The following is a 19977-nucleotide window of genomic DNA, read 5'->3' on the forward strand; positions in this document are numbered from 1 at the left end:
GCCATAAAAAAGGCTCCATTATATTATTTAATCACACTGCATGAGGATTTATATGTTATAGTTGAAATAATTAGAGGGACTATATTGCATACTAAAAAGGAAACAGACTTGTGAGATAATTGTTGACGATTAAAATTGGCAGCAACCTGAACAGACCAGTCTGACCGGTATGTCCAGGCGGTCTGACCAGTCTAGCGTCTGTAGACGGTCTAGCATGACCAACCGGTCTGACCGGTCTAGGAGGAGTCCGAGTACAATTAGATTTCTTAATAGATTTAGATCTGTAAACATGATTTCTTACGGGGTAAGTCTTCCCCACCCTATAAATATAAAGGGCCACGGCCGATTGAAGGGACAACCCAATCGAACCAATCAAATACATTTATCTTTTATTTTCTTTACCTTTTCTCTTTACCCTACTTTTCCAACCTCGACATGTTGTTCTTCTCTCGTCTCCATGGCGTTTGAGGATGCCCTAGCTGGCCTAGGGCAACTCTACGTGCGCTTGCCCCGACGGGGTCCCTCTCGGGCGAGCGTTCGTTGGATCGTCGTCGTTCTACACGGCGACCGATCTGACCGGTCCCTCTGACCGGTCTGACCGCTCCACGCAAGAGGTGCTGCAAGGAGCCCCTCCTCGCGTCGCGCAACCTAGCGCGATCGTGTGTTGGCCCGTAAAAGGCGTCAACACAAATTGGCGACTCCGCTGGGGACAAAGGTGTTTCGGTTTTGCATAACTGAAATCAAGCACTAACAATATGGTCCAATCTGAAGACATACCTATGGCGATGACTTCTGAACTATGTCAGGAGATTCTTCGAGTACAGATCGACCTGAGTTTTTCATACTGGATGGAGAATAAAGGATCACCATCATACCACGATGTTCTGAGAAAGGTACTGTCTACAAGTATTTTATCCAATAGTGACCGTATCTATATCAAGTATTTGCTTGGTAAACCTGAACTAATTGATTTAGTGGATAAAGCAAATCCAATTCCTGTTATTTAAAAGTCGGCTATTGAAAAACCGGCCAATTATCCTTGCAAAAATTTGCCTGATGTTGCTTGTCAAGATACAATTCAACCGTCCCAAGCCGAAATTGTTGAACCAAAATCCCCTAACAAGAGCACAAAAACTAAATCTAGTACTTCAACGCTCGGGGGGCAACAAAACAAAGACAAAGATGCTGGTTGCATTGCAACCGGTCTGACCGGTTTCACGATCGGTCTAACCGGTTCATCTAGGATTTTGAAAATAAATCAAAACTTAAGATGGTTAAGCCCAAAAAACCCGAGATTGGTGTTTGGAAAACTGTTGAATCCAAAGACCGTCACAAGCATCAAAAGGAAAAGCCGAAGCCCTTTCTTGGAGATCTTCCCGCTAAATCTAAAAAACAAAATAATGATGCTAGTCGGTCAAAACATCCAAAACACTCGAGATATACTCCAAGACAGCAATTCCATGATCGGAATCGGCAGCCGAATACTTTTCCTAATTCAATGCCGTTTTCATCATATAGGTCGTCTATACATATGCCATGCGGGTCTTATTATAGCATGCCCTATTTTTATCCGTCATGGTATTATAATTCCTTTATGCCTTCTCTTTCTACATATTTGTACCCAAATTATATTACCTATAAAGAGTCGGCAATTAGTAAGCCATCACCTACAATTAATGGCTGTTTTGATCCTAAAAATCGTCCTGTGCAGAAAAAAAACACAAGGTGATCAAAAAAGTTTATCGTGTCAAAAAAGATGGATGATTAAACAAAAATTCAGATTTGACACTAGATAAAGAGAAGCCGGTTGTTGAAGAACAATCGGATAGCTCAATTAGTAAAATTGTCCCCAATGATGATCCTGATAATGTAGTCGAACAATGTTCAAGTTCGGCCGGGGGGCAAGATAAGAGCAACCATATCGGTTCTGACAGGACCGGTCTGATCGGTTCGTCAGACCGGTCTGACCGGTCTGAACCTGGGAAGTCTGGTGGTGCAAAAAAATAGGATCAAGCTGACCTTTGAGTAGCTTCTGGATAAATATAAGAAGATATCTGTGCAAAAACAAAGCAATCAATTGGAAGGCAAATGAAGGAGTTCTTCACCACCAAGATCAAGAAAGCATCAACGGTCATCGTATTGGTCTTCGTCATTCATCCCGTCGATGCACGTACCATGGTCTGCATATTTAGGTGTGTCTAATCCATGGTTTGGTCATAATCCTTTGCTGCCATATTGTGATTATCAGTTTTATACTTTACCAAGGAGCTATGATTTGTATAATCGGCCGCATTGGCCGTCTCAAGATTTTTGTTATTGAACATGCTAAGGAATGTAAAGCCGAAATAGTTTGCTGATCGTAAGCTAGAAATTGTTACATTCTAGTTCTCTTAGTTCGGCTATTTTAGCATGTTTAAATATAATGTATGGCCGATGCATTGTTATTCGTCGCCCTTAGATAATTTTGGTCCAGATAAGTGTTCTTTGGCACGCAAGTTTTGCCAAAGAACAGGGGGGTTCCATTGGCCTAGTATGATTGCCGATTGTTTCAGGTACTACATGGGATGCCAGGTATGTCAAAAGTTTGGTGACTTACAGATGGTTTCTGCAGCTAAATTGCATCCCATAATCAAGCTTTGGCCGTTCAGATGATGACGTTTAGACTTCATTGGTGACATTCATCCGTCATCTTCTAAGGGATATCGGTTGCTGTTTATGGCTACTGATTACTTCAACAAATGGGCTAAAGCCATTATATTGAAGAATATTACACATAAGAATGTAATTGAGTTTATTACTGAAGATATTATTCATAGATTCGGTATTCCTCAAACTTTAAATACGCATCAAGGTGCTTCTTTTATGTCTAAGAAGGTATGTGATTTTGCCGAATCATACAAGATTAAGTTGATCAATTCCTCTCCTTAATTATTATGCTCATGCCAATGGTCAGGCCGAGTCTAGCAATAATGTAATTATTAATCTTATCAAGAGAAAGATCGTCAATCACCCTCGGTGTTGGCATAAGATTTTGCCTGAAGCTCTGTGGGCTCATAGGATATCTAAACACGTGCTACTAAAGTTTTTCCTTTCGAGCTTGTTTATGGTCAGGATGTTATGCTCCCTATAGAGGTAAACTTGGATGTGTACAAGTGTGCTAAGCAAAATGATTTGGACATCGGTGAGTACCACGATTTGATGATGGACAACGTTGTTGAAGTCGCCGATAAGAAGTTGATGGCTCTAAAGGAGATAGACAAGGACAAGATCATGGTGGCGAAAGCATACAACAAGAAGGTAAAGGCCAAGTCTTTTCAGATTAGAGAGCTCGTGTGGAAGACGGTGCTGCCATTGAAGACTAAAGACAGGAGATTCGGCAAGTGGTATCCAAGCTGGGAAGGTCCGTTTAGAGTAACAAGGGTGGTTCCTGGTAATTCAAATATGTTAGAAGATTTGCAAGGTAACCAGCTGCCCAAGGCATTGAATGGCCGCTTCTTGAAGAAATATTACCCAATCATGTGGCAACATGCTTGAGAAAGGCCAATGTTTCGCAGCGAAGGTTTAGTTAACTTCCGAATTGTTTAGGCTATGAGATATCTGTTGATTCTTGAAGTTGTATTTGGTGCTCAGCTCATGACCTTCACTAAAAGAAGGGGGCATATGTTGAGCACTAAATTGGGCAAGCCTGTCCAGGCACCCGCCACCGGACAGTCCGGTGGCTGGCATAGTCCGGTGGACTATACCGGACAGTCCGGTTCTGTCGAGTTCGAGTAGAATCTTGCGATTTGTGCAGGATCTCATGGATTTCGATTTGTAACAGGATCAAGACCACCCTCTCCTATTAATATGAAGGGGCAAGGCTGAATGATGCATCCACAATCGAATTTATCAATTACTTTTTATCCAAGTCTTTTATCCCAAACCCTAATTCTCTTCTCCAACCCTCAACTTCGCCTCTTGTCGACTCTACGCGCCCTGAAAAGCTCTAGGTGGCATGCCGACGCTAGAGCAACCCTAGCACTAAGCCTCCCTGATGTGGTCCCTTCCGGGGTTTTGATCTAGGTTCTACCGAGCTCCTGCGCCACCGGACTATCCAGTGACCTTCACTGGACTGTCCGGCGCGGGCAGCAGGCCCTGCGGCGCCTCATGCAGGAAGCGCGAGCCCTGGGGGCTTTGTGGTTATTGGCGCGAAACCGTACCAACAAGAGTTTCTTTTAAATATTCGTGTATATTGATAGACTTCGTCTAAGTGTTGTTAAATTTTTGTGTTACTAGCTTTATGCTTTTTCACATGTGCCTTGTTTTACTAAGGAAAGTTAAGTGAGCTGTAAAAGATCGAAAGAATTTACTTGATAGTACCAATCGTCCCATAACTCTGTTTATATATATGTAGTGCCTTGTTTCCCCATGTATATTGTACTACAGCTCATGTACAAGTTCGACCGATATAAGTACTGTGGCGAATCCACCGTTCAAGAAGTTTCACGATATGAGAAGATGAGATGGACTGGGATGCATCGGTAATGACTAAATAAATCCAGTGGCGTTGTGTCCTCTTGTTGCCAAAATAAATCCAGTGTGGTGCTTAGAATTGTGGGATACTAAGATGGAATGGAAGGAGAACCAAGAGTAGGATAAGCGTGAATACGTATGAAGTATGTGGAAGCTAGCTAGCATGAGACACGGGTACGCCTCATCATCTTTATTAGGGATCAAAATTTATGCTTGATGCATGCAGCAAATTAAAGCCACAAATAAAGGTCCTTTTGCCTTTTCAGTCACGAGCAAACTGCCTACTCCGTACGTTACTACTGTGCATATGTATGCCCTGCTGCAGATAGATCGATTCTATTCTGCATCCACATCGATCGATCCAATCTTCTGATTTCTTTCCTCTTTTTTTTTGTCTGCTGCATGTCGCAGTATGTATATATCTTTTCTGCATGCGCCAAACAACGTAGTACGCTCGTAGCATCAGTTACCTGTTGGATCATGTTAGTTATTAATGGATGATCACTATATGTGTCTGGTATCCTCAGTGAAGAATTATTATAAGTACAGTCGGGCAGAGACTGCGATGATCGGTCACCGTAAAACGACAGCTATTATATCTAGTGTTTGACGTACAACAGAGAAAACTAAAAGAAAAAGAAGTGCAGAAAAAAAACTCATGTGAAATGAAGAAGCGATAAAATATGTCATGTGATTAACCAACGCCTCCCCCTACCACTACCCCAAAATTAAATGTTATACTGTTATAGCACTGTTCTGTAGTGTACACAGAGAGCCCGTATTTGGAATAGTGATAGGGGATGGGAGGATGGGAAAACTGTTGGATTCAGCCTTAGCTGTCTTCCTGTCTGTACACGTCAACACGTCATGTTATGAGAAGAACAGGGTCCAGAATGTGAGGCGGATCGGAGTATATATACTATTATGATATATAATCTGAATATGATCATCTCGCCGATTACGCTCGAGTGATGCGACAGACGGTCTACCGTTCCTTCAGCTACTATTCTAATTTTGATATGTGCAAACGTTTTCTTGCTTTCACATCTATTCGTCTAATACAGTATGTGTATATGCCCTACCTCTCACGTCAACAAATCGGCTTTTGATTTCAGTTGCTTCTACCTATAATAGTCTGAACTGCAAACCAGCAGGAACAGGTTGAAAATTTAGGCAAGCGTGCGTACGTATTTGATTTTATTTATATATGCAGCAAGATCACTCACACATATATCGTCGTCTTATATACAGCTAGTTATTTGGTATATTGATGTGTATACCGATGCAGTTATGTGTTGACAGCCAAAATTGGCACCAAGCGATCTGACCGGTCTGACCAAGCGGTCTGACCGGTCGAGACACTGTGGCCTGTCCGGCAGGGACCGACCGGTCTGACCGGTACAGGTAGAGTCCGAGTACAACTAGAGATTTTTATAGATTTAGATCTGTAAACAGGATTTCTTGCGGGATAAGTCCACCCCACCCTATAAATAGCTACTACTAGGAACCGTTGTCGACGATGAACACGAGCTAGCTCAAACGCATAATTATTAATGGTACTTAAGACGCTAAAGGGTCACGGCCGATTAGGGTATCCAATCGAACAAAATCAATACAAACTCTACTTTTTATCTTCTTCTCCAAACCCTAGCTTTTCCAACCTCATCTGCTATTCTTCCCTCGTCTCCGCGGCGTTTGAAGGCGTTCTAGGTGGCCTGCCGATCCTAGAACAACCCTACGTGCGCCTATCCTGACGGGGTCCCTCCTGGGTTCGCGTTCGTCGGCCGTCGCCGATTCTCACCGGCGACCGGTCTGACCGCTCCACGCAGAGAGAGCTGCATCGAGCTCTTTTTCGCGCCGCACGATCTAGTGCGTTCGTGTGTTGACTGAGATTTGTGTCAACATACTTTTTGGCGACTCCGCTGGGGAGAAAGATCTTGGTTAATAAAACCGATCTAATCTACTCCAAAGAAGATGGGCTCCAACACAAAAATCGACAAGGAGAACATCATCCCTTCATATGAGCATCTTCCGGAGGACGTTCGTCTGCTGCTGGAGGAGCACAAGAAGAAGCGCGATGAAGAAGATCTACAAGCGGCGCTTGCGAGCATCAAGATCGATCGATGCGGCAACATCACAAAGATCAAGGAGATCGACTTCGCTTCTGCCTCCACAGATGCATCTACTGAGGTAACACCTGCTGTAACTGCTCCACCTCCTGGTGTTACTATGGAACAAATTCAGAAATTGCTAGCTAAGCGTGATGTTTATTGGGTTAATTGGCTTAGCTCTAAGGAAAGGGAATCGGCTGGTAAGAAACCAGAAACAGCCGATGAACCTCCATCTGTTTCTACTTCTGAATTTTGTGTATTCCGATGGGAGTCAACCTCAATATGGGATGCCGATGAATTATTTCAGTGGTCAAACTGTGACACCTACATACACTGACCCCATTATGAGTATTTCTGGTTCGGCCAACATTAGCTGAACAAACGAGATTGTTCAGTACACACCACCAGAAATCTCTAGGAACTCAGTGCCACACATCGGTCCTATCTCCGATGAGATGTTCGACCGATATGTGCAGCGTTGGCAGAACCGGCAGAGACCGGTCAGACCGGTATATCAGCCCGGTCAGACCGGTTCCCCCCCACCGGTTCGACCGGTCGTACATACCGGTCAGACCGGTTCATCCGGTCAGTTTGTTTCAAACCAGCGAGAGGTATCTACATCCACACAGCCAAATTCTTCGAGTAATTTCGATAAAATGCTTACTGATTATAAGAATGATTTGGCTAATCTGCTTAGAGAAAGTTTTGGAGTGGATGTTAGAAGTAAAACCCGCACATACCAAAAGCCGTATCCTACTTCGTTTGATTCGGTTGCATACCTTGTTGGTTTTAGGTTGCCTGAGTTTGTTAAATTCAGTGGGGAAGATAATAAGAGCACTTTTGAGCATATTAGTCAGTATCTTGCCCAATTAGGAGAAGCTGGTTCAATAAACGAGTTGAAAGTGCGTTTATTTTCTTTATCTCTAACTGGAACCGCTTTCTCCTGGTTTTCTTCTTTGGCACCTAATTCTATTGGCTCATGGGAACAATTAGAGCAGAAGTTCCATGAGCACTTTTTCTGTGGGCATGATGAGCTTAAATTGTCTCACTTGACATCGGTTAGACAATTGCGTGATGAATCTGTCAATGATTACATAAGACGATTCCGCGATATAAAAAACCGATGCTTTAGTGTGAATATTGCAGAAAAGGATTTAGCTGATTTGGCTTTTAATGGCTTGCGCTCTCATATTAAAGAAAGATTAGAGGGCTATGATTTCTTTACCGTTACTCAGGTGCATCAAAGAGCTTTGGCTATAGAAAGCCGAAGCAAAGAGCCTCAAGAGTCTCATACATCATCGTTCTAGTGTGCATACTTTAGAATGCAATTCAGATTGTTCGGACGATGAGTCTAAAGATGTATATGGTGCTGAATTTGTTTGGCCATCTCAAGCCAAACCATTTACTTATTCTGCTCTTAAGCCGATTCACAAAAATCGGCAGGATGAAAAATTTACTTTTGATGTATCCAAGTGCGAAAGGATATTTGATGAGTTGTATAGGATTGGATACGTCAAGATGTCACATACTTTACCGCCGCTTGAAGAATTGAAGCGGCGAGCATATTGCAAATTGCATAATACTTTCTCGCATGCCACTAATGATTGCAATGTATTACGTAGACAAATTCAATCGGCCATTAATGAAGGATGATTGGTTATTCTTGATATGCAAGTTGATCATAATCCTTTCCCGGTGCATATATTGGAATTGAATAATCCTAAAGTGTTAGTTCGGCCAAGTCAAGCCGAATCAACTAAAGGAAAAAATGTAGCCATTGGTGATGAAAGACCTGAAAAGAAGCTGACATTGAAGACCCCTGAAGGCGCAAAAACACTCGGGGGGCAAGACAAGAAAATGAAGGCCGACAACAAGTCGACCGGTCTGACCAGCCACAGCGGCGGTCTGACCGGTCGTGGGACCAGTCTGACCGGTGCGCCCAGAAGATCTGGCAACTCCTCCAAAATCAAGACAAGGCCGAGTTTTAAGGAACTCTTGGCCAAATATGAGAAGGAAGGGAGTGTTCAGAGACAGAAGGGGCGACCAAGCGAAGTAAAGGATACGGGATCATCGTCAAGACATCAAGAGCAATCGAGTCAAGGTAATTATACTTCATCTAGTGGACCGATTGCTTCATGGTATTGCTGGTATCTTTACTTTTATACACCTATGGATTATAGTAGGATGCATATGCAATCATATTATATTCAATATCCTCCTATGTATCCAAATCATACATTACTACAAAGACCGATTGTTGCTAGTAATAATCCGGTCAAGCAAGATGTTGATTGCAGCAAAGAGAATGAGGAGAACAAGGAGTAAGATTCAAAGTATTTACAGCCGAGGTAGTGTCCCTCAGACTTATCTCATACTCAGAAGCGAAGGCTGCAACGTATGCGCAAGAAGTAGGCAATGGAGCAACAAGTGGAGGCCGTGCCAAAGACGTCAGCGACAATGAAGAAGGTGTGGCGGCCCAAACAAGTTGTTTCAACATCGACTTGAGCAAAACATGGCCGATAATTGTTTATCGCCCTTAGACAATTTTGGCTCAGAAGAATGTTTTTTGGCAAGTAAGCTTTACCAAAAAACAGGGGGCATATGTTGACAGCCAAAATTGGCACCAACCGGTCTGACTGGTCTGACCGAGCGGTCTGACCGTTCGAGGCACTGTGGCCTGTCTGGTCCGACCGGTCTGACCGGTATAGGTAGAGTCCGAGTACAACTAGAGATTTTTATAGATTTAGATCTGTAAACATGATTTCTTGCGGGATAAGTCCACCCCACCCTATAGATATAAAGGGTCACAGCCGATTAGGGTATCCAATCGAACAAAATCAATACAAACTCTACTTTTTATCTTCTTCTCCAAACCCAAGCTTTTCCAACCCCATCTGCTGTTCTTCCCTCATCTCCGCGATGTTTGAAGGCGTTCTAGGTGGCCTGCCGATCTAGAACAACCCTACGTGCGCCTACCCTGACGGGGTCTCTCCCGGGTTCGCGTTCGTCGGCCATCGCCGATTCTCACCGGCGACTGGTCTGACCGCTCCACGCAGAGAGAGCTGCATCGAGCTCTTTCTCACGCGCGCACGATCTAGTGTGTTCGTGTGTTGACCGAGATTTGCGTCAACATTATGCAGATGTGTCAGGAGTGGCTCAAGCCTTTTTTTTCTCACCTTGTTCGAAGATGTGTAAATGACATTGGATTTAATTAATATTCCCTCAATGAGAAAAAAACATTTTTTAGTATTTGAAATAATACCCACCGGTACTTAGGCTATCTCCAGCAGCTTGCCTATATCATCTTGCCTATCACTATTCCAACTACCCATCTTTCTGGCTATAGTACCGCTACAGTGTCAAACAATATTATAAATATTATAGGCAGTTCATATAGGCAGACTGCCGGAGACAGCCTTAGAAGGTACTCCGTAGCCTGCTTCCCATTGAGAGAGAGAAGTGGTTTGAAAAATATCTGATATTTGCGGCTTGCTATAACCCACAGAAATCGCACTCACATGGCAGCAGCTAGCAGGGGCCACCGGCGACCATGTGTACTTGCACTCATATGGTGTAGTAGGAGGACTGGAGGAGCGTGCATATACATATGAATTCAGGTTATTGAGGAGAAGACTCGAACCAAACGGTTGTAAGGCTGAGGTCACCAAAGCGCCCAAAAGAGGGTGCCCATACACTGTACGACACTGCAGACAGAGAAGAAAGTATTGGAATAGTGGATAGGCAGGGTTGGATGGGCGCCCTGGGGAGCCCAGCCTAACGCATACCCACACCTCTGCCACCTTGTACTAACCAGAGATATACTAAAAAATAATGAAAGGGAAGAGAGAAAATTATTGGCATGCATACTCCCTCCATTTGATTTTTCAACACTAATTTTTACATTTTTACTTACTCATATTATCCAAAATCTCATACTTAACATTTATTTTCACTATGATTTAGTTTACATAAATTATATATACTTGAGGTACGGTATGATTTTAATTTTTACTTGTTTTCACAAAAAAGGTTAAATAAGATGAGGGGGTCAAACGATCTAAAATTTGAAGCGCGGAGGGAGTATTATTAGTTTCCTCTGGTTAGTCAAACGGATGGATCATCCAACCAATCAGAAGCATGTATTTTTGAGATGTAGTTATGAAGTATGCAACGGACATGTATGGGGGGACGAGGCTCCACTGCAGTTGGCAGCCGTGCAGTTGAGTCACTGCGTGTGGGGCCTGCACGCGTGGGGCCCACGTGGCAGTGACCCAACTGCAGGGGAGGTAACTGCAGCGGATCCGGTTCCGTATGGGGGAGGCCAGGGCAGCAAGTCAACCCTAGCTAGCTCAGCTAATAATCTGAGATTCTGATAGAACGTTGTATGATATGATAGCACACGGATACGGCGCCGCACCGCACGGCAACAACCGCATGGAGTACGTACGAATAGTCCTATCCTGGATAATTTCTCCAACTCAGTTCCTCCTCCGATCCATGCATGCATCCGTAACGGTTACTCCAACTAGTAGAGTGGGCTAGCTGCTGATTGCTTACTCTGACTGACCACCTTCATCGCCGCAGCAAGCCAGTATGTCTAGCTATGAGTTTAATACTAATGTAAGGTAGCGTTGACTTGCCACCACCATTTAGATGGGATGATGATATTGATATATATGGCGATGTATGTGTGGACAGCTAACCATATATGTGTACACACACTGCACAATCAACTAGTACAAGCATTATTAGCATACCAGCAATTAATCAATCATGTAGATCAGCGAGAAGAAATATTCCGTGTCTGTCTGGCGTCGTCGTCTATATAAGGAGGGACGGAGCACCCGGGCCTCCTCATCACCGTACTATCATATCTCCACCCCCCCCACCCCACCCCCACCACCACCTTGCTCTTGCTGCTATATAGCCAGCTCCCTTGTTGCATTGGTAGTGTTGAGCACCAAATTGGGCAGGCGCCTACCACCGGACCGTCCGGTGGCTAGCGGCGGACAGTCCGGTGGGCTGTATCGGATAGTCCGATATAGTCAAGTCCGAATCCAATCTCGCGGATTGTGCAGGATCTCGTGGATTTTAACTTGTACAAGGGTCCAGACCACCCTCCCCTATAAATATGAAGGGGTAAGGCCGATTGGAACACACACAATCGAACCAAACATTACTTTTTATCTACTTTTATGTTCTCTCTTCCCAAACCCTAGTTTCTCATCTTCTTCTTTATTGCTGTTCATCTTCTGATCTCCACGACCAGGGATGGCGCCCTAGCAGCCTAGGGCACACTGCCGGCATCCGCACCCTGACGGGGTCCCTCCCGGGTGAGGCCGTCGACGGTTCCTTTGCTAGTTTGCTCGTAAACTAGTCGTTCGTCGTCACGTAAGTACGATAGTTATCCTTTGCTGGTTTGCTCGTAAACCTTGCCGTACGTCACCATGTAAGCGTGATAGTTATCTTTCTCGGGCGCCGCTAAGGTTTCCCGAGCTCCCTGCCCGTCACCGGACAGTCCGGCGATAGCCATCGGACAGTCCGGCGTACCGAACAGTCCGGCGCCAGGCATCGGACAGTCCGGCGACCCCGAGCCGAGGCTCTAGGGTTCGTGTGGTGATTGGCACGAAAACAGTTCCAACACACTTTTTGGTGACTCTGCTAGGGAGGTAAAGAATCCGAAGCTAGCCATCATGGCTGAGATTACGGATACGTCCAATGTCACCCAAAGCAACATCGTGAGGCCGAGCTTCGAGAACTTGTCGGCCGAAGATCAAGAAGTGTTCTAGGAGCAAGCGAAGCAATTGGTGGAGGATATGAAGCAGAGGTACTTGGAGAACTTCACCATCGATCGCCACAAGAAGGTGACGAAGGAGAAGGAGGTCATTCTCGATGCTCTTAATCCAGTGGCGTCTTCACCAATGGCTCTGGCTCGACCCAATGTAAGTAATCTAGATACCGCACAATTTGCTCATGTTGTTAAAGGTTACGTAGATCAAGGACATCAGAAACTAGCTAGTGAATTAGAAGCATTACAATCATCTATGACAGAGCTAGTAAAAGCTCAAGGAAAATCTGTCGCATCTACTTTTCCGTCCCATGAACAAATGAGTCTCAGCAAACTCAACCGATGTATGGGATGCCCCTAGATTTTTATCCAAGGCAACCAAAGCCACCACCGTCACTATTAGGCAATCCACCGCAATTGCCAGTATCCGCCGGACAGTCCGGTCCTCTCACCGGACAGTCCGGTGTTCCATCGGAAGGTCCGGTGTTGTGAAGGACCGAAAGGCGACCTAGAGGGGGGGTGAATAGGTCAACTCGAAACTTACTCGACCCCGAAAAACCCTCTCTTCTCAAACGTGCAAGATCGCACAGTAAACTAGTGCCACCGACCCTAGGACACGTAGAGAAAACACATGTGGAAGCACTCGCTCAAACGCCGAAGAGAAACGACGCAAAACGAGCCAAAACTCCAGCCGGCACTGCACGCACCGGACGGTCCGGTGCAGACCCACCGGACGGTCCGGTACACACACCGGATGTTCTGGGCCGAGGCAACACTCACGCATCAGAACCCACCGGACGGTCCGGTGGCTCACCGCCGGACGGTCCAGTGCACCCACCGGATGTTCTGGGCCAAGGCAACACTCGCGCATCAGAACCCACCGGACGGTCCGGTGGCTCACCGCCGGACGGTCCAGTGCACCCACCGAACAATTTGGACCGAGGGGAGCTGCGCCCTCACAGCACCCACCGGACGGTCCGGTGCACCACCACCGGACGGTCCGGTGCTTGCAAATGTCCCAGGTGAGGCCAGACCTCGTGAACTCCGCCTGGGAAAGTCCCACGCACCGGACGGTCTGGTGCAACGCCACCGGACGGTCCGGTGGTATGAAACAGGATGGCCTAGGGTATGAAACAGGACGCTTTGTGGGCTCATACGATATCTAAACATAGTTCTACTAAAGTGTTTCCTTTTGAGCTTGTTTATGGTCAGGATGCTGTGCTACCTGTAGAGGTAAACTTGGATGCGTACAGGTGTGCTAAGCAAAATGATTTAAATGTCGGTGAATATCATGACTTGACGATGGACAATATTGATGAAATCACCGACAAGAGATTGATGGCTCTGAAGGAGATAGAGAAGGACAAGACCATGGTGGCGAAGGCATATAACAAGAAGGTCAAGGCCAAATCTTTCCAGATTAGAGAACTCGTGTGGAAGACGGTGCTACCACTGAAGACGAAGGACAGAAGATTTGGCAAGTGGACTCCAAGCTGGGAAGGTCCGTTCAGAATAGTAAGGGTAGTGCCTGGTAATTCATATATGCAAGGTAAGCAACTGTCCAAAGCATTGAACGGTCGCTTCTTGAAAAAATAATACCCAAGCATGTGGCAAGATGATTGAGAAAGGCCGATGTGTTGCAACGGGGGTTAATTAGCTTCGGAATTGTGTAGGCTATGAGATATATGTTGATTCTCGAAGTTGTATCTGGTGCTTTCAGCTCATGACCTTCACTGAAAACAGGGGGCATATATTGAGCACAAATTTGGGCAGGTGCCCGCCACCAGACTGTCCGGTGGCCTGAGGCGGATAGTCCGGTGTAGTCGAATCCGAGTCCAATCTCACGTACACCAAGCTTCCTCCCACTTCCTACCCTCTTATGGTGGGGCTAGATCACTCCAAACCCTCTAGAAATTGTTGATCTTACTTGATGACGAAAATAGAACCCTAAACCCTAAGTCTAAGAGTTCTAAACCAGCCAAGAGAGAGAGAGCTAATGACAGCCCATCTCTTATTTATACTACCCTATTGCCCTAAGGCAGTTTTGCTCTAGACCCCCTACGATACAGACTCTTTACACTAGAAAGGCCCGTAGGGGCTAGAAAAGACGCCGAGTAACTCAGATGAATGGCCGCGATGGAGTACTTGTCTTCTTTGGTTTCTACGCCTTCGCTAGATGTCCTCCACGTGGTCAGTAGCTCATCCCTTGGGGTAGGTTCGGTTTTGTGAAACCGGCAAACGGGCCCTGGTTTTGACGATGGAGCCAGGAAACGATCTTGGGCCCCGGTTTTGACGCTCGAACAGGGAAACGATAGTTGGGCCTCCACTTAGGCTGATTTGACAGCTCATGACACCATCCCGCACCTAAGGTCACACTTATGGGCCGAGCCTAACTTGGGCCTCAACCCAAGCCACCTGCCGGTCCACTTGGCAGGGATTTTGTCACGCCACGGTCACACTTGGGCGCCGCCTCTCAATCCACTCGAGAGGGCTTTCCTCCAAGTCCACTCTGGAGGTGCTTGCTCGTCCTTGGGCAAGTCTTCGGTGTTGGCAAGCGCTCATCACAGCCAGGACGAAAGACCGGACTCGGTACACTTGAGCCCCTCAATCTCCCCGTTGGTGAGTGCCTTGTCAACACCCTCACCAACCACCTGAAATCATAGACAAAAGAAAACAAGCGTAACAAAGAACAACAAAAGAAAGAAAGACAAAGAAAAATCCACACAAGTGCCCAAAACCCAAAGAAAGGCAAAAACGGGGACTCTCCCCCTTGGAACATGTTGGTGAACTGCTCAACGCAGCCGGTCAACAAAGCATGACCCCTCAAGAAAGAGGCAAGGCTCAACACAGCTGGCTAAAAGAGCATACTAACACTCCAACTCCCCCTGCATTTCAGCCCATCTCACAATGCAAAATGCAACACTCACCCTGGATGAATGCATCACTCAAAACCAGCACTCTCCCCCTTGGAAGATGTTGGTGAACTTCTCCCCCTTGTTGACAATGCACACATCAACCCCAAGAAAATATGAAGTGCAAATGCTACAAGGTGTACCAAAGAGCTCATCCGGGATGGAATGCAAGTAATCACAAGTTCTAGAATATAGAGCATGTGAGGGCACTCGGGGCATGTAAACAAGCTCAAGTGAATCTATCTTACACAGATCAAGAGCAAAGCATGATTTTCAGATTTGATTAGAAGAAAGCATCATCAATATGAATAGCATCTAGCAAGATAAGCATGAACAGCAAAATGCTAACAATGCATACAACGTGTGCTAATCCTAACCAAAGCATATACAACTTGCCATAAAGCATACAAGAGACTTACACATATAGAATTAACAATTTTTCATAACAAGCAAATTTGAACTTAGCTGCCAGGGGTTATTTGCCTGTCATGCCACTTCTTACCAACCAAGCTAAGCCTAGGTCAAGAAAGACCATTAGGAGCTTAAGACATTGGTTTTGGTCATTCACAGCCAAGTCCAAGTTCTCACAATAGTTTAAAAGTGAGCAATCTCGAACTAGATCTGTGTGACAAGGACAAATCCACCTGGATATTTTCATTTCAGCACAAGAGATACCAATTGCATGATATTTTTCATCAAATTTCAGATTTAAACAAGGTATCAAGACATGCTTAGGCATAAACTTAGCAAAGGTAGATAACTAGCATACCAAGCATGTAAAGATAGCATAAGCATTCAACACTCCTATCATGCTAGGTAGCCAAGTCAAGTGGTGATCAAGTTTGAGATTTTCAGGAAATAAAAGTGACAAAGCTCTCTAGATAGTATTCAACAGATTCAAAATGAGCTAAGCCATCCATGATCAACATACAACTGTACAAGTATAGCACAAGCAAATACTAGCAATACATCCCAAAGTGCTCTAGTGCTTGTGTGAACCAAAATATACATGATGCAATGCATGAATATGATACAATATGCATAAAGAAGCAAAAAGAAGCAACAAAACCAAAAACTACACTAAACAAAACTCCCCCTGACTAAAAGGGAAAGCAAACTCCTAACTTCCCTCGCAAGCGGTTGAAGGTGTCTAGCTCTAGGGGTTTGGTTAGGATATCAGCTACTTGTCTCTCACTCGCTACATGCACTACATCAATTAGGCTTTCTCATAGTTATCTCTCAGGAAATGAAATCTCGCATCTATGTGTTTGGTCCTTGAGTGGTGCACTGGGTTCTTAGCAACGCTAATGGCACTCATGCTATCACACAGAAGTGGAATCCTCCCATAGGTTAGGCCATAGTGTTTCAAAGTAGAAAGAATCCATAGGATCTGGGAGCAGCAGTTAGCGGCAGCAACATATTCAGCCTCACAAGTGGATAGTGCTACACTAGTTTGCTTGCGAGAAGACCAGGAGACTAAAGAGATACCCAAGAACTAACAATTTCTAGATGTCGACTTGCGATCACGCCGACACCCAGCAAAATCAGAATCAGAATAGCCGAGGAAGAAAAGTGACGAATCTGCAGAGTACCAAAGCCCAAACTCCGGGGTGAACTTGACATACCTTAGAATTCGCTTGATGGCGGAAAGATGCGACACCCTTGGTGAAGGCTGAAAACGAGCGCACAGACACACATCGAACTGTATATCCGGCCTCGTGGCCGTCAGGTACATCAGCGACCCGATCATGCTGCTGTTCTTCTTCTGGTCAACCTCCTCACCATCTGCATCATCATCCAGCATGGTGTTTGTACTCATCGGAGTCGGCTGTGGCGAAGCATCCGCCATCTCGAACTTCCAGAGTAAATCTCTCGTGTACTTGCTCTGGTGGACAAAAGAACCCTTTGGCGTCTGCCTGATCTAGAGCCCAAGGAAGAACTCAAGTTCTCCCATCAAGCTCATCTCAAACTCCCTGCTCATCTGCTCAGAAAACTTGCTAACAAGTGCATGAGAAGAGCCACCAAAAATGATATCATCCACGTATATCTGAGCAATTAAAAGATCTTTGCCATGCCTAAGTAGGAACAGAGACTTATCCACACTCCCCATCTGGAACCCTTGGTCTACTAAGAATTTTCTAAGTCTCTCATACCAAGCCCGGGGAGCCTGCTTGAGGCCATACAAAGCCTTTTGCAGCTTATACACTCTGTCAGGATACTTGGGATGCTCAAAGCCTGGGGGTTGCCTCACATACACTTTCTCCTCTATATACCCATTCAGGAATGCACTCTTCACAACCATTTGGAGCAGCTTGAACCCTTTTGAAGCTGCCAAGGCTAAAAGAATGCGAATGGCTTCTAATCTGGCTACAGGAGCAAAGGTTTCCTCATATTCTATTCTTTCTTTCTGGCAAAAGCCCTGAGCAACTAGCCTAGCCTTGTTTCTCACCACTACACCATCCTCTCCCTGTTTGTTCTTGAACACCCACTTGGTGCCTATGGGATTGCATTGTGGTGGAGGTTCGACTAAAACCTAAACCTAATTCCTCTCAAAGTTTTCTAGCTCTTCATACATGGCATTGAGCCAGTTTACATCAGAAAGAGCGTGTCCAACATCATAGGGCTTGAAAGAAGCAACAAAAGCTAAATGAGCAAAGACAGCAAGACAAGTGGACCTGGACCGTGTAGTACGTTCATTCAGGCCACCAATGATGTTCCTTGATGGGTGATCCTGCTGGACTGCCCGAGAAGGCTGTGGATCGGAGGTCACCACCTCTGCGTCCTCAGCGGGTCCTGTTGCATCTTCTAGAGCTTCAAGTAGAGGTTGATCCCAAGTAGTGGAAGTAGTAGGTACTGGGGCCTCCATCTCATCATCGGATGCCGAAGCAGCAGGTCCTGGAGCTGCAGCCGGTGCAGGGGCTCTAGGAATACCCTCATCGTCCTCTTCTTCTTCAAAGATGGTGGAGCCAAGCTCATCATCACCTGCCAACTCAAAGCTAGGGGTTTTCCAAGGCATAGATTCATCAAAGGTAACTTCACAAGTCTCGACAATCCTATTGGAGTCCAAGAGCCAAACATGGTATGCACGCGAGTGCGTAGCATAGCCAAGAAAAACTCCATCAGAACTGCGAGGTTCAAACTTGTACAAATTCTCTTGCTTAAGCACAAAGCACCTACAGCCGAACACCCGTAGGTGGCTCACTTTAGGCTGCCGCCCAAATCGTAGCTCATACGAGGTCTTGTGAAGAAGAGCTCGCAGAAAAATACGATTTGACACGTAGCACGCGGTGTTAATTGCCTCGGCCCATAAATTTCTAGGAGTCCTATGCTCATCGAGCATCATCCTAGCCATCTCAACAAGGGTCCGATTCTTGCGTTCTACCACACCATTCTGCTGGGGGACATATGGAGACAAAAACTGGTGTTCAAGACCTTGGCTATGGCAGAAGGCTTTGAAACAATCATTCTTGAATTATGTGCCATTGTCACTGCGAATCGCTCTCATGACATGATTAGATTCATTTCTCAACCTCAAAACCAAGTCATGAACAAACTCAAAGGCTTCATCCTTACTCTCCATAAAATGCACCCAAGACCAGCGAGAAAAGTCGTCTACGATCACAAGAACGTACCACTTCCCACCAACAGACCTCACCCAAGCAGGACCAACTGTGTCCATATGAAGAAGCTCTCCGGGGTGAGCCGTCATCACCTGGTTCACAAGTGTGTGAGAAGCAGCAACCATCTTCCTGTGGTGACAAGGATGGCACACATGGTCTTTCTCAGCCTTTAACTTGGGCAATCCTCGGATTAAGCCAAGTGAGCTAAGTCTTGCAAGCACGTCAAAGCTCAAGTGACCAAGCCTCTTATGCCACTTCCACAAATCAGGTGAGGGACCAGCCATCAAACAACGAGAAGGACCAAAGGAGCTCGAGAAATCAACACGAAAAACCCGGCCAAATGGCAAAAGCTGGCAAACAAGATCACCTCGAGCATCCAAAACACGAGAAAATCCCTCCTTAAAGCACACCTCAAATCCTTCCTTAAGAAGTTGCAAAACAGAGAGAAGGTTGTAACCAAGGTTAGCAACCAAAGCAACTTCCTTCAGGATAAACTTCTCAGAAACAACGACAGCACCAACAACTTTCACCTTATCTGTGCCTTTATCCCCAAAAATGGTATGCTCGATGGAACTCACTGGGGTGAGACTGGAGAACCATTTGCGATGTCCGATCGTGTGGCGAGAACAACCGGAATCCATGATCCATATGTTCTTCAGGCCTCCGTCCTGCATCAATAGTGGTTCATGGGGTGAGCATATGGTCCGACACTAGGGTTAGTCTGAAAAGAAGCAAACCAGTGTCGAGCCATCTGCTCAAAGGTAGGGTTAGCAAACTCACAAGCATACATCCCATTTCCCCAATCCTGCAGAGCTCGAGGCTGCCGGCCACCATGTCTAGGAAAGCGTGGTTCGTCGTAGCTCTCAAAGCCTCAGCGAGGTAGACTAAAGTCGTACTGCTCACGACCCGGTGCCCTGCCGGCAAAGCGTCCACCCGTTGGAGCACCGTAAGGAAAACAGTCTCCTGCACCTCCACCTACACGACACGGCCTCGTATCTCGCCTGTTTCCACGTCGAGGTTCCACAGCAGGCCTA

At 45.7% G+C, this 19977-nt stretch overlaps 2 protein-coding genes across 2 annotated transcripts; both read left to right on the plus strand.

Moving 5' to 3' along the window:
- The first annotated feature begins 785 nt into the window (after window positions 1-785).
- Window positions 786-3534, plus strand: LOC120653238. The gene is made up of 2 exons (XM_039931016.1): window positions 786-893; window positions 3112-3534. The coding sequence occupies exons 1-2, from the start codon at window positions 786-788 to the stop codon at window positions 3532-3534; spliced, it is 531 nt and encodes a 176-aa protein (XP_039786950.1).
- Window positions 3535-6486: 2952 nt separating this feature from the next.
- Window positions 6487-14148, plus strand: LOC120653239. The gene is made up of 3 exons (XM_039931017.1): window positions 6487-6702; window positions 13624-13912; window positions 14132-14148. Exons 1-3 carry the CDS (start codon window positions 6487-6489, stop codon window positions 14146-14148), a joined length of 522 nt encoding a protein of 173 aa, XP_039786951.1.
- The last annotated feature ends 5829 nt before the right edge of the window (window positions 14149-19977 follow it).

This window comes from Panicum virgatum, chromosome 1N (assembly GCF_016808335.1).
Source record: "Panicum virgatum strain AP13 chromosome 1N, P.virgatum_v5, whole genome shotgun sequence".
NCBI classification, from domain to species: domain Eukaryota; kingdom Viridiplantae; phylum Streptophyta; class Magnoliopsida; order Poales; family Poaceae; genus Panicum; species Panicum virgatum.

Bases quoted from the DNA above. Each gene is read 5' to 3' on its own strand.
- LOC120653238 (XM_039931016.1), top strand. From the start codon at position 786: ATGACTTCTGAACTATGTCAGGAGATTCTTCGAGTACAGATCGACCTG. The intron at 894-3,111 runs GTACTGTCTACA...GTTTATGGTCAG, and splicing joins ACCACGATGTTCTGAGAAAG to GATGTTATGCTCCCTATAGA.
- LOC120653239 (XM_039931017.1), top strand. From the start codon at position 6,487: ATGGGCTCCAACACAAAAATCGACAAGGAGAACATCATCCCTTCATAT. The intron at 6,703-13,623 runs GTAACACCTGCT...GTTTATGGTCAG, and splicing joins CCACAGATGCATCTACTGAG to GATGCTGTGCTACCTGTAGA.